The 14,587-nt window shown below is 50.4% G+C and overlaps 1 protein-coding gene across 1 annotated transcript; it reads right to left on the bottom strand.

Annotated features, from left to right (window-relative positions):
* Positions 1 to 824: 824 nt before the first annotated feature.
* On the bottom strand, positions 825 to 10,914 carry cep170bb (centrosomal protein 170Bb). The gene is made up of 18 exons (XM_028396786.1): positions 10,810 to 10,914; positions 10,564 to 10,653; positions 10,348 to 10,426; positions 10,178 to 10,236; positions 9,976 to 10,090; positions 9,776 to 9,877; positions 9,173 to 9,679; positions 7,963 to 9,014; positions 7,504 to 7,680; positions 7,281 to 7,398; positions 5,277 to 6,986; positions 4,540 to 4,783; positions 4,298 to 4,454; positions 2,875 to 3,012; positions 2,285 to 2,373; positions 2,091 to 2,184; positions 1,960 to 2,011; positions 825 to 1,811 (listed from the first exon to the last, which is right to left on the bottom strand). The coding sequence occupies exons 1-18, from the start codon at positions 10,912 to 10,914 to the stop codon at positions 1,630 to 1,632; spliced, it is 5,070 nt and encodes a 1,689-aa protein (XP_028252587.1). The 3' UTR covers positions 825 to 1,629.
* Between the last annotated feature and the right edge of the window lie 3,673 nt (positions 10,915 to 14,587).

The raw sequence follows: 14,587 nt of genomic DNA, 5'->3' as shown, positions 1-14,587 counted from the left end.
CAACACCATGTGACCGAGTATTTTATCTGGAACTGTGTGTTTGGCTTCAGGTGACAATGCTCACAGTTTGCTCCTGCACCCAGTGCTTATGCTAAGCTAGGCTAACTCGGGCCTCATCTCTGTCAGGTGATGTTTGAAAAGGGACTTTCTCCACTGTCATCTGTTGGGATGCTTTATAGGCTAAAAACATAAAGTTCAGCTGAACACACAGCAAATACACAAACATACACACACACTACACACAAACAAACACACACTGCGCACAAACACTCACACTACACACACACACACACTACACAGACGTCTGTGTAGTGTGTGTGCCAAACTAGAGGTCCACTCTGTTTCTGTCAGACGGCTGAAGTGAGTCTGATCAGAGAATCACACCATCTCCAAACCTCCAAAGCTCATTTAAACTGTGCAGCCCTTAGAGTGGAGCAGCCAACAGCACTGTCATCATCACCATGTAACGTGCACGCTCTGGAGTGTTCTCATTGGCTACATCTCTGCCTCTAAGCTGTAACAACATCCTGACCCGGCAGGATCACAGAAAACCGTATTCAGCTGGCAGATTGTGGCCTGTGTTCATTCATCATGGGTAGAAAGGCGGTGTGTTCAGGGACCAGACGTGTGGATCCGTTTTTTTTAACACCTAGCAGTTTGAGATCCATAGACACTTCAACTCGACATTCAGCACTCACAACATTCAATGATAGTGAGACGGCCAAACTAAATGAGCCTGATGTCACGACAGCAACAGAAACATTCAGCTAAATAACATGTTTTTACAGACAGTGTCTGTCTGACTGGATGTCCTCCTACAGACAGACCTTCACAGACATACACAATCTCTCCTCTGATCAGACAGATTATCAATGCACAGATTTATCAATACACATCTGTATATGAGTCATGTTCCACTGTGGAGCATCGTGTGCAGCTTCTGCATGGTTACATTACACATGTATGAGGGATGCAGGTTGTGGACAGCTTCAGTGCACCCACACTGCCAGCAGGGGTCAGTCACAGAGATGTGGACAAAAGGTTCAGACACTGACCTGTGCACTGTAGCACTTATGCTGATGATCGTCCCACAATGCAATCCACGCAGGAGAAGGGGGGCGGCTCTGGGCCTGGTCGCTGCACTGACCTTAAAGTTTCAGTTATCTGAGATCTACTCTTGCTTTTATGACACTTATATAAGCACACGCCTCTGTTCCTGGTTGCCAGGGTGATGAATCCTAAAGATATGATTGGTTACTGGAAATGACTACAAGCGCCCTTTTTTAACAGCCCAGAGATTCTCAACAAAAGCTGTGCCCCAGTTCAGGGTCTACAGAGGTGTCCATCTTCGACCTTGAGGGTCCTCCTCCACCTGTTGAATGAGACAGTGTGGTGCATCCTCTGTAACAGCTGAAAAAGCCTTTTAAATGGGACAGCCTTGTTTCAGAGGATGCAGCTCGTGTTCTCTCTACCCAAACTATAAAATACAACAAGCAGCTCAGAGTCTCTGAGCTGCAATTGGGGCTGCAGCCAGATTCAGGTCAGACCCATCTACCGAGGCGGGGACTGGCTGGCAGTGTAAATGCACAGTTACTCTCTAAAGGTGCTACAACAGCCCACTCAGGCCATTTAATGGGCCCCGTCAGGTCCACGAGGTGGTCGTTTGGTGCTTTCATTGGCGTTGGAGGTGGCACCGCGGGATTTTGTGGTGGGCTTCTTCTCGCGTGAGGAAGGTCGGGTCTGACCAAGAGAAGATGTCCCAGTGGCGGCAGGCTGAAGACTCCCACTGGGCTCCACAATGGTGTTTATAACTGCAACAGGGAGAGGAGAACATTAACAAGCCCGTTCAGATTAAACTGAACATGATGATGTCACAGTGGCCGCCGTTTGAGAAGAACCTTTGAAGAACTATGTCAATCTCAAATGGACAGACAGAAAATACATGAATCATCACTCTACCTTCCAGCTGCCTCTGAACCCTCCGCAGCTCTTTCAGAATGGAGGTAATTTCCTGCAATGAGAAGCACAGGCAGTTTGCACATGCGCATGTCTTGAATTATGTTCATTGAGAACAACAACTGCAGAAGAACCTTGTTGGAGGTTTTCAGGAGGGGGACTTCATTCTCAGCATTGATCTTGGCCTCAATCTCCTCCCAGACTTCTGCTTTGTTCTGGAACAAAACCCTGAAACAGACTGCTGGGTCAGAACCAACATCACAGCCAACCACAGCACCACCAGTCCTCGGCTCTGTCTGAATGTAGCAGCAAACGCTCCAGTACTCACTTCATCTTCTCAGCCAGCTGCTCCGTGTTCTCCCGGATGGCCTGTGACAGCTGAGACACTGGATTCAGCATCAGGTTGTCCAGAATCACCTGAAACATTCATTCATTCAGAGACACAGAGGTGGACTGTGATGTGACATCACCACGGACATCAGCAGCAGTTTACTTCCTGATGTCCCAGCACACCAAAACTAACTGCAGCAGTCGCAGTCATGTTCAGGTTCACTGTGAACCTTCGCCTGCGGTCACACGGCAGCTCAGGGAGGGGCCTCCTGCTGTTTACATTAACACCACCCTCAAACCAATGCAAGAACAGATGAATCAGGAGGATGCTGCTTCTTCAGATTGAAGGTGTAACGACCAAAGCTGCCACTAGGGGAGCAAGACTACACACAGGGAGCAGCTCCTTCAAAACATTTCAGACTTTGTATGTCGTGAAATGGTAAAACTATATAAAACCTATGATTAGTATTTGCAGGATTAATTGGTCACATCTTGAACGGCTCTCTGTGGCCCAGTGAATCTGTTCACACTGACTGGAACATGCTGAGCTGCAGTGTGAACGTAGCCTCAGTGAGATTAGACAGTGACCTCTTCACGATTCCAGGGACGCCGCTGCTTAGAACCGGGCTCTGGCTCATTCATATTTGTGTCCAGGTCCAGGGCGGCAGCAGAACCTGGAGGAACCTTCTGGTAGTTTAAACTGGCCTCAGGGATATGTTGGACCAGCTGGAAAGAGAGTAGAGGGCTCCGGTGATCCAACCACTAAATATCAAACCAGCGAGCAGCCGCTTGGTGGTGGTGGTGCTCTGTGAATGCATGCACCATGTCAACATGCAGCTGCAAAGGTGGAGGGCAACAGTGTATACAGTGAATTTTAGTACTGCTGGGATACAGCGCTCTAACAACAACAGGGAGATGTGGGAGTGCAGGAGGAACTACTAGAAGTAAGCCACAGCTCCATGAACTGTCCACAAACTACCAGTTCATTAATGGCAGAGGCTGATGGATCCATCAACAACAAACGAGAGTGAAACAAATCTGAGCAGGAAGCTGTTCAAAAATCAAGACAGGATGTCAGCAGGGCCAGGGAGGGGGCTCCCTTTAACTGCTTCACCACCACAGTAGCTTCATTCAGATTCACCTTTGATGGAGAGCTTTGGCTTTGTTGAGCCAGCAAGGAAAGCCTGCTTCATGGTGAAACCCCCAGATGTTACTTCAGGGCCGAACTGCTCTGGGAACACAGTTTATCACAAAGCTGTGACCCGCCCATTCAGCTCCACCTTTTTGCCCGTATTTGGATTGATACTCTAACTGCTCCTCAAACCTGGGTGGGCCATGTCCCTCTTCACCCACCCAAAACGTTGGCTCAGGTAGTTGGGTCCACTCACAGAGGTCATGGCTCAGCTGATGTTGGGATTTGTTTTATGTTACATTAGGATCTTCAAATTAAACACTAAACGCTGTGTTTGGATCCTGCAGACATTCTGATCGTAAAATGCACTATATAAATAAAATTGAATTGATTCCAGCTCAGGTCTGTTCGGTTCAGTCATTTTGTTGTTGATAATCAATCTTCAGATCTTAACATAAACAAATCATATGTGCTCCAGTACGATCCAACACCAATGACAGGGTGAGGATGGGAGGAGAGGACAGGGCTGGACCAGACATGAGTCAGACACCTGACACGGCCGAACTCCACCAAAGTATGGATAAAATGGCGTCTGTGCAGCAGAACAGAGAAATGAGTCATGAAAACCTAAAGCATGATCAAGCTCCTGCAAATCAACCTGAAACCAGGACTGTTCTGTCCCGGCTCAGCACAGGAATCCACACACATGACAGACAGGAAGAGCAGACATGTTAAATGAATTGGGAACACTCTCAAATGACAGCAGAGCAGTGTCTTTAGGTTTCAGATTCCCCCCCTAGTCTTTCTGGTCTGCTCCCAGTTATCTAGTCTGTGGTATGTTTGGTGGGTCTGGTGACATGGAGGATGTTTACGGCCCACCTCTTCCCTGGCAGAGATAGTGGAGGCTGGCGTGTTGGGCATCGAGCTCGGTGAGGTGGTGGTGCCCATCCCAGAGCTTGGGGAGTCCCCGTCCCCAGCAACATCATGGATTTCCTTTGCCAGAATAGCCAGGTCTTTAGCCAGGTCCTGACTAAGCCTACATGGAAACACAAACAAATGTTATCGAGAAGCCTGGAGTGCCGCAGAGCAGCACACATGAATACATTTGTGTGTTTTTTTACTTGGCAATCTCAGCGCTGTGTGTGGACCAGTTCTGGTAGGGGTCAACGTCATTTTGGTCATCATCCTCCTCCATCTCCAAGGATACAGACTTGGATCGAGTGGCAGATGTTCGCTGGCTACGAGACGTCTGGGTGGAGCCAGATGGATGGGAGGAGCGTTTCATTTTAGAAGTGCCAGCACCGGCCTCGTATTCCTCCTCAGAGGAAGAGGAGAGGTCGGAGCCTTTCTGCCTGCGACGGGAAGCTGTAAATATTGAAATCAGACTGATGACATCGCACTTTGCATCAGACCTGGATGACCTCAGGATGCGCCTCTATAGCAACAACTTCGAAGGCTCGTGATTGGTGCGTTAATAAAAAAGGTATCACAGCTTGTGTTGCTTTAGCATTTCCTTAGTTTTAGTCAGGATCTGAATTTACACAGTGAGGCACATCCTGATGCCTCAACATGACTGAGGAGGTTTATGAGCTGTTTCCATGGTAACGGCAACAAACTCCAAAGGCTCAACCAAGACTCTCCAGGGACAGAAATCTGATGTGCTCCACAGAGACAGTAAAGGTCAGACTATAAAACAAAACCTGGTCATAGCTGCTGCATATTGTGCTAAGAAATCCCTGCTCCATATTTCAGGATCGTTGTTTTTTCTGATCACTGATTTCAGATTTTCTTCTTAAAACATCCTTAATTCCTAAAATTGAAAACACAACATTTGATTAAAAAAATACACAGGACTTACCAGTGCTGGGGTACTTTGCTCCACTGGATCGGGTTCGTGTCAATGGCTGCTTTCCAGAAACCCCACTGCCTCTGCTGATTGCCTGTCGGGCGTCGCCGACCGATGTCTTCCTGGTGGTGCCAACAGACTCAGAGTTCCGGTTAGAGAAACCAGGGCGGCTTGTGGGGGACATCTCGTTGTCACTTGGAGCTGTGAAGGAGCCAGTCCTCTTCCTGGGCATGGCTAAGATGTCCAGCCTGGAGAGCTTCTTTCCCTCAGCCTTCGGCGGCACAGTGATATGGTCAGAATTCTGAGAGCCACGATCCGTCTCAGCACCTTCATTGTCTGAGGCCTCACCCAGGCGTGCACGTCGAAGCATTGATGCTCGTGTTGGTCGTGGTGCTGACAAGCTGTTGGACCGTGTCAGAGCCTGCTGAGTTGCTGTTTTGGGCATCTTTCCATTGTCCTCTTTTTGGAGAGAGGTGATGAGTTTTTTGCTGCGGCTCGATGGACGAGAGATTTCATGATCAGATGAAGTTGTTTCAGTCCGCTGTGGACCAGAACCCTGCTGGCCCTCAGACAGATCCAAGGAGCCACGGTTGCCTGCACTACGGCGCATTTGGAAGCGCTTTGTGGCCTCAGCCTTGCTTGATGCATCTGGAGCTGGTTGACTGCGGCGTTTCTCTGAAAGTCTTTCCCGGGCACTGAGGTGACGTCCCTTTTCTTGGATCGAAGGGGTAGAAGAGGACTTCTCCTTCTGAAGGCTGCTGACGGCGGGAGGCTTTTTAGAGGTGGAGCAGACTGGAGTGTTCTTGCTGCTTACCTGACTTACGGTGCTTGCTGTGTCCACATCTGACTCACCAGAAAGGGAGTCGTCCATGTGACTGGAGGACCCCCCTTTCCTTGAGCTGCGACCAGAACCAGACGAGGGGAGCTTGGTGTCCAGAGAGGAAAGTGCTCCCTCTGCCTCCTGAAGGAAGGACTGTGTGTTCTGGATATCCTCCCTCCTCTGCTCCATTTCTCGGAGTGATGGGTGACTGGAGATGTGAGGAAGCTTCTTCATCTGAACAGTGTCACTAGGACGGTCTTTGGTGAAGCTCTCCTGCCTAACAAAGGATGACATACAGCCATCTTTAGAGGAGACAATATCCTTGTCCTGCGTTTGGAGATTTGGAGCGGAGCTGTTGGGTTTTACACCAGTCCTCTTGGGTTCATGTCCACTCAGGTGTCGGATCAGAACCGTGGTAGGGGGAGTTTTTGCCGGAGGCTCTCGTGTTCTCTCAGATGGCACTGGGCTCCGTGCTTTCTCAAGTTTCCCTGGATGGTCTTCAGAACCGATGTAGAAGGAGGTGGATTTGGTGGATGGAGCCACTTTCTCTTGACCTATGAACTGAGGACCAGTGACACCAGGAGATGTAGCTCTACTCCTGGGCTTTGTTTTCTCCAGAACAGGTGCATCATCAGAGCGACTGGCATCACTCAGGCTGTCTGGGTCCACGTCATCCTGAACAGACAGGCGCTGGGTGGAGTCCTGTGGGCGGGGAGGGCCAGACCCTCTGTCCAGTGGGTCCTGGCCATAGTTAGGTTCATGGCGAATCAGGATGCTAGGGGTGACACTCTCCAGCTTTTCTTGAGGCACCTGGGGGAGGAGCCTCCTCGTTCTGGAGCTGTGGCTGGACTCCGACTCAGAGTTGTCATAGCTTCCCATGGACCAGCTCATGAAGCGCAAATCTACAAAACAATGGTCCTTATCAGAAGACTTCATACGAGTGCCTTTACTTCTACCTCTGTCCATCTTTTCAGGCCTAAAGCAAAACATCCTGAAAACACAGTCTGTTTATGACCAGCAAGAATATCAATAACCGGACACACTACATGTTCTTTGTGTCTCCTGTGGACTAATTCAGGACTACAGACCACATTGTTACCAAACCTGAACAACAGGAGCACACATGGCAGTTGTGTTCAAACCTACTTCACACATAAGTTATTTAACAAAAACTGCAGACAGAATATGAACAGCACCTTCTAGACATTCCCCCTGAGGTGGAGTGGATCCAGGTTCAGCATAACTGTCTGCTAGACTGGCCCAACGGGAAACCCACTTAGGTCCTTCCAGACTCGCAGCATGAGCTCCTGGAACCTGAAAGGCAAAAGCAGACAGTAATCATGTAGGAACAGGGGAAAATAACACTGCATGCAATGGGATCAGAACATGCCACCAAGGGTTAATTCTGGTGGGTTTTACCTGTACGGGGCCTGTTGGGGGGGTGCTGAGAGCACCTGGGAAAAAGCCATGCAATGGGTCCACTGCACTACCATCACTAGGCAGGTTAGCTTGCTCATCCTTGCCATCATTTATCACAGGTCTATACACTCCTGTGTTCACACCACTGTACTCTGGAGAGTCGAGGACACCAAACACCTGTCGGAGCACAGGGCATGCATAAGGTGGGGGCAGGGCCAGGGCAACAGGAAGGTGTAGGAGGACCGGAGAAGTCATGCTTTGCTGCAGCAAATGAATACACACTGCCTAAGTCCTTGGTCTAGTTATGGTTCAGAGTGAATCATTGTTCACTCCTACAAAGGGGACATCTGATTTTTCTCAGGACTATAAAACAGGTTTTATCCTTCCAACAGCAGACCCTTTAAACCCACCTCACCGGAGAACCTGTCAATATGCAAACATTTTACACTTTGAGCTCACCTGGTCAATCATGTTGCGGGCCTCCTCCACCTCTTTGTCTTGAGTTTCTGTCTCAATGGTGTAGGTCCCGGCATCACTTAGACTGTCGTCCTCCTCATTCCTCCCCAACCTCTGGGAACCTTTGGGGTCTCCTCCACGGATACCCAGGGGCAGCATAGCAGACATGGGTGGTCCGGACGAATGGACAGGAGAGGCAGTCTGGCTGGAAGCTTTGCCTGGGATGAAGGACTTTGGGATTGCTGGAGGCTGGGAGGGGGAGGAGGGGTAGGAGACTGAAGAAAGAGCGGGAGATTCCTGTGGTGAGGGAATCCTTGCTTGAGGTGGTGACACCATCACTGGAGGTGCAGACATGGGTGGAGGTGATGCCTTGTCCCTGGTTGGGGAAGTGTCCTTTTGACCTGAATTGTTTAGGAATTCAGCAGCGAACTCCTGAGCAAGCTTTGACTTTTTGCCAACGCTGCCAAAGGGCCTGATGATGATGCCAGAGGAGGAGCGAGAGGAGGAACCTGACGAAGTCGCTTCCCCCTCCGTCTTCTCCCTTTTCAGAGAGCTTGACCTCTGTGGGCCACTGTGGCCCTGACCCTTCAGGGGGACCGTCACCTGCTGGGTGGGTGGAATGTGTCCATGCACGGATGCTGGCCTCTCACCACCTTTCCGGCGCTCCAGTTTGGCTTTAAGGGCAGAATAGGAGTCAGCATGGGCAGGGTTGTGTGTGAAGGACTGTGAGCGTTTCTTTCGTGGGTTGTCATCGAAAAACTCAATGATGAAGGCCTGCTGGGTGAGGTGCTCAGGGGGGCCCTGTTTTGGTATTTCTTTAGAGGGAGAGGGAGTCTGAGGAGGGCTCTGGGACAGTGGCCGCTCAGGGGCCACAGGTGAGGTTGGGGCTGGACTGGGTGGAGAATACTGCAGTGTCTGGTGGACCGTCTGTGGTGCAGGAGTCAGCTGACCTGACTGGGCAGTCTGCTCTGATTGGACAGAGTGGTGTGCTTTGCTTCTTCCTTTGAGGACTGGATCCTCCGAGTCACTCTGGGTTCCATCTTCATGATGGTGACCTGAAAAGACACCAAAGGTTTGCTTCATTAATCCCTGTGTGGAAGTTTGGTATAAAAACATGATCACTGTTTGAGTTGAGCCTCTGGACACAATTATGGTTATTGATTTCTGAGACACCACCAGGAAGAAAATGGATGGTAGAAAACTCCAAACTAACCTTTGAGGGTCTTGATGTTCATGGCGAGGTCACTTTTGGTGCTGTACACGTCTTCACAAGTTGGACGTCTCCTCATCATGCTGACATCACTGTGGACCAGCCAATCAGCCACCTTGCTCTCTGCGGACATCAGTTCTGCAGGTGCTGTCGTGGTGTTTGTCTTGGGCGGAGCCTGTGCTTTCCGCTGGCGGGTGGAGAACTTGGTGACATGATCTTTTATCTTGATCTTGCCAGGCATGCAGTCATCAAATTCAATGGTGAAGGAGGCGTGGCTCTGAACTATAGGTGGGGTGGGGGTTGGAGGGGAGGGTGCTGGGGTGGGGTCTGTATCCTTGGTGGGGATTTCATGGAGCTCTGCCCCTGAGGTTTTAGGCTGCTGGAAGTCCTTGGTGGGGATCTCAAAGTAGCTCGGCTCACGGTGGTATAACGGGTAGACAGTCTTTGGCTGAGAGTCGGACAGAGATCCAGAAAAATCTTGGTCCACAGAGGATGCATCCTTCTGCACATCTGACAGAGAAAGAGAGGTTAATAACATGAAGCAGCAGCTGGTCCTGCTGCAGAATATATAACAATAATAATATATAATAATAAAAACATGTTTACCTGGATGCGGGTCATCATTGGTCTGGACTTTGGTCCCATAATCCTCCTCTCCCCACCAGGAAGGCTGACCATACAGAGGAGTGGGGCGACACCCTGGCGCCTCTGTCACAGAGGGAGAGGTGGTTCTTATAACACAGCTCAGAGTACTCTGTTATCATACAGTGTGTAGTGTAGTGCAGTATGTTTTGCAGGATCTGTACCCTGAGTCAGACTCTTGGTGCTCTGTGCTTTGTCCCTCGCCCGGTCTTCCTGCTCACTCTTCTTTCCCTCTGAAGCCTTCAGGCTCATCTGCAGCTGACTGCTGTACTTCTCATGCTGTACAACACAGTTCATCCGCGCATCAGAGACGGGTATTCACACACACACACAAACACACACACACAGACACACACACACACTGACCTTCAGAGCCTCCTCTGGGACTTTATGTTGACTTTTCTCCAGAACGTAGACATGTGAATGTGGAGAGGTGGCTCAGAAAAATGTCAAAACCACTGCAAACACACACACACTGACACACACACTGAGCACACACACTGAGCACACAGCGAAAGTGTGTGTCTGAAGGATATCATATCCGAAGCGGATGACGTCAGAGAGCTTCAGAGTGATGTAAGTCTGGTCAGGAATCCGCAGGTCGTTCACAAACGTCTGCAAGAAACAAACAAATGATGCGTTCAAAGACTTAGACTGAATGTTTGTGATGTGGAAGTGACTCTTAAATACCCCCCCCAACCCCTCCCCTCTGCAGCTGATTGGCTGGGGGCTGTGATGTAATGATGTCTCACCCCATTCAGGCTGCCCAGGTCCTTCACCAGGTGTTCGTCAGTAGTGGGGTTGTAGTTGATAACAGCGTGCTGTTTGTCCACACTGCGAGACTGTCAACAGAGAAGCACACACTGCGTCAACACACGTCAGCACAGACCAGGACAGCCAATCAGGAGGCTGCAGGCAGGGCCGCTGGGTGACAGGAAGGTTTTAGCTGTTCCATGACTGAGTGATCAATAACCTGATCAGCATCGATTGAGTCTCACCTGCAGCATCAGCTCACAGTCTTCTCGTCCCACAAAGATCATCTCCCTGGGGAGGCGGTGTCGAGTGCCTGAGCTGCTCACCAGGAACCATGATGTCACACTCATCTTCAGAGGCCTGCTGGGAAACCCCAGAACATCCTGGAAGCAGAGGCCGTATAGAGACGTTCAACTGCGGACTGAAGAAAATCATTTAGTTTCCAAACAACGACTGAAACAGACCAGAGGGAAGCAAAGAGGAAACAAGGCGGCCGAGCTCTCACACCTGCAGACATGCTCACCCACAGACACACACACACTCACACACAGACACACACAGACACACACACAGACACACACAGACACTCACAGACACTCACCCACACAGACACACACACACAGACAGACACACACAGACACACACACACACAAACAGACACACACAGACACACACACAGACACACACACAGACACACACAGACACACACACACAGACAGACACACACACAGACACACACAGACACTCACAGACACACAGACACACACAGACACACACAGACACTCACAGACACTCACACACACACACTCACACACAGACACTCACAGACACACACACACACACAGACACACACACACCTGGTTTAATGGTTTAAATGAAGGAGACGCTCTGTCAGAGACACAAACAGGTGATCCATCAGATCATGAACCATCAATATATTACTGATCACTGATCAGATCATGTGACCTGTGTGACTGCAGCCTACTGGACAGGAGGCGACCTTGGAGGAAATCACCTGTTCACCTCTGTGACATCACCACCGTCATCTTCATCACCTGAACCGAGACACAACCAGATAACACGCATACACACGCGCGCACACAATATGATGGATCAACCACAACGACTCGTTATCCCGCGGGGCCTCAACGCTCCATCATCGGCTGCAGGCCAGGAGGAGCCGCTCCGGCCTGGAGGAGCCGCTCCGGCCAGGAGGAGCCGCTCCGGCCAGGAGGAGCCGCTCCGGCCTGCAGCCGCAGTGAGGAGCCGGTGCAGACAGACCCAGATACAGACGTGAGGAGAGAGGCGCACACACGCTCCCCTCCTCCACGCCCTGCCTCCATCCTCATCCTCCTCTTCTTACCTCCGCTCCAGATGCTGCCGCCGCGCCGCCGCTGCTCTCCTCCGATTGAATTCTGGTGCAGCTGGGCGATCAGAGCATGAGACGTCCCGCAGAAGCAGACTCGGACGGGCGGGAGGCGGATCGGGTCGGTACTGCTGCTGTTATGGCATCTCTCTGACTGCCTCCTCCTGACGCACCAGCGGCCACCAGCTGCGTCAAGACGCACCGCTACAAACAGGAAGAACAGCGCCCGGCCTTTCAAAATAAAAGCCGGGTTAGGGCGGAGCCGCAGAGGCATCGCTGCGCGTGCAGCTGTGATCATCTGAGGAAACGATTCTGATTAAATCTGCATCCCCCATGGTGTGTGCGCGCGCACGTGTGTGTGTGTTACAGTACAATTACACAAAGTGTGGGAGCCATACCGAACCGGTACCTGTGCTCTTATTTTGAAGGCGGGCCGGTGGTAGCTGGAGCTTCAGCTGCACATACATTGATACCGCAATCAAAACGCATCTGATGATTTTCTACCACGGTCAATACGTTCTGGTGAGGTCACGTGACTCGTTGGTCAGCAGTCGCTTGAGGAACAATAGCGCCCATACCGGATGACGTCATTAAGGTTCTGACAGGAGGTTTATGATGATGATGTAATTATTGTTACTAAATCAATAAATAACACACAATTTATTTTAATAAATAAGATCGATCACACACACACACAGCATCAGTACAACGTGTGTGTCCATGCAGCAGACAGACCCTTTATCTGTTGCCTGAACTCATTAAAGCTGATTACATACATTTGCACTGAAGGTGATAATTAGGAGCACACACACTGATCCAATAATCCCACATGTTCCTTTCAAAGACACATTAACTGATGTTAGGAGCTGAGATGCTCCTGGCAGAGCCACATCAGAGCATGTAAACAAATCCCACTGAACCTAAACCACCAATCACAACCTGTACGTACTCACTACTGAGTGACGAGCAGCACCAGCTGCAGGGAGCTTCAAGTACAGCAGATAAGGACGAGCTGAGTCTCATCTGTATCTGGGCTGAAGTCTGTGAGCAGGTCCTGTGTCGCTTGGCTTGAAGGTCAGCCAGACCTAGTATACCTGGTCCCTGTTCAAAGCAGCTGGGCCTGAGTGCAGGTTACATTGTGTGTGTGTGTGTGTGGTGAAACGTCATCGCCCTCTAGGGGCTTACTGCCAGTTGTTGGCCGGTGCTCTCCCTCTGTCCACAGGTGCTATGGGGTTGCAGAGTTTGCTGGGTGGAGCCGAGGTTGAGTGGACTCACTTGTTGTCCGTCTGCTTTTAGGCCTCTCACTCCTCGTTCTTCACCAGTCCTTCAGCGAAACCTGAACTTTGACACTCACATGTTGATTGGACTTACATTTTTCACGCCAAGGGTTAAAGTGAGGCATCTGGACCAGAGACACACACAGCAGCGTGTTACATGCAGCCCAGTGCAGTGAGGAACGCTCTGATCCACCTCCTCAGGACAGGACTCAGCTGCTCTCCACCTCAGAGACAAAGGACACTGCTTTGACTCCTCCCTCAGAGGTGCTGGACCCAGACATCATTTGTTTGCTGCTCTAAGTTCACTTCCCGTCAAACATCAGCATGAATCCGTGCACACAGTCACAGCAGTGTCTGTTAGTGTGACAGCTGAGGTCACCTTTATATACATCTGTAATTCACACAACCAAACATCTACACAACAGCACTCAGCGTGACACTCCTGTTACCTTCTGATGGAAAAGAAGCTCTGCTGAAGGTCCACACCCTCAGGTCTTCTTTGAGGGGACAGGATCACAGCGAAGACAGAGGTCCGTCCAAACACTCACTGACAGAATCAGCTGCAGCAGGAAGATCGGCTTCACTGTAAGGACGGCAGAAGAGGGACACACACAGACAGACACACAGACAGACACACACACACAGACAGACACACACAGAGAGACAGACACACACACACACACAGACAGACACACAGACAGACACACACAGAGAGACAGACACACACACACACACAGACAGACACACACAGAGAGACACACACACACACACACACAGACACACACAGAGAGACAGACACACACACACAGACACACACAGAGAGAGACACACACACACACAGACAGACACACACACACACACACACACAGAGACAGATAGACACACACACACACACACAGACAGACAGACAGACAGACACACACACACACAGACAGACACACACAGAGAGACAGACACACAAACACAGACACAGACAGAGAGACACACACACACAGACACACACACAGAGACACACACACTGACAGACACACACAGAGACAGACACACAGACACAGACACACAAACACACACACAGACACACACACAGACAGACAGACACACAGACAGACAGACACAGAGAGACAGACACACACACACAGACACACACAGACACACACACAGACAGACAGACACACAGACTGACAGACACAGACACACACACACTGACAGACACACACACACAAACACAGACACACACACAGACACACACACACACACAGACACACAAACACAGACACACACACAGACAGACACACAGAGACACACACACAGACAGACACACACACACAGACAGACACACACAGACACACACACACTGATGCTTTGTTGTTGTTAATGTGG

Source organism: Parambassis ranga, chromosome 24, assembly GCF_900634625.1.
Source record: "Parambassis ranga chromosome 24, fParRan2.1, whole genome shotgun sequence".
Classification (NCBI taxonomy): Eukaryota; Metazoa; Chordata; class Actinopteri; family Ambassidae; genus Parambassis; species Parambassis ranga.
Note: the sequence above shows the minus strand (reverse complement) of the source record. Positions and strands in the feature narration are given on the sequence as shown.

Bases quoted from the DNA above. Each gene is read 5' to 3' on its own strand.
- cep170bb (XM_028396786.1), bottom strand. From the start codon at position 10,914: ATGAGTGTGACATCATGGTTCCTGGTGAGCAGCTCAGGCACTCGACAC. The intron at 9,680-9,775 runs GTAAACATGTTT...TTTCTCTGTCAG, and splicing joins CAATGATGACCCGCATCCAG to ATGTGCAGAAGGATGCATCC. The intron at 7,399-7,503 runs GTAAAACCCACC...TTTGCCTTTCAG, and splicing joins CCCCAACAGGCCCCGTACAG to GTTCCAGGAGCTCATGCTGC.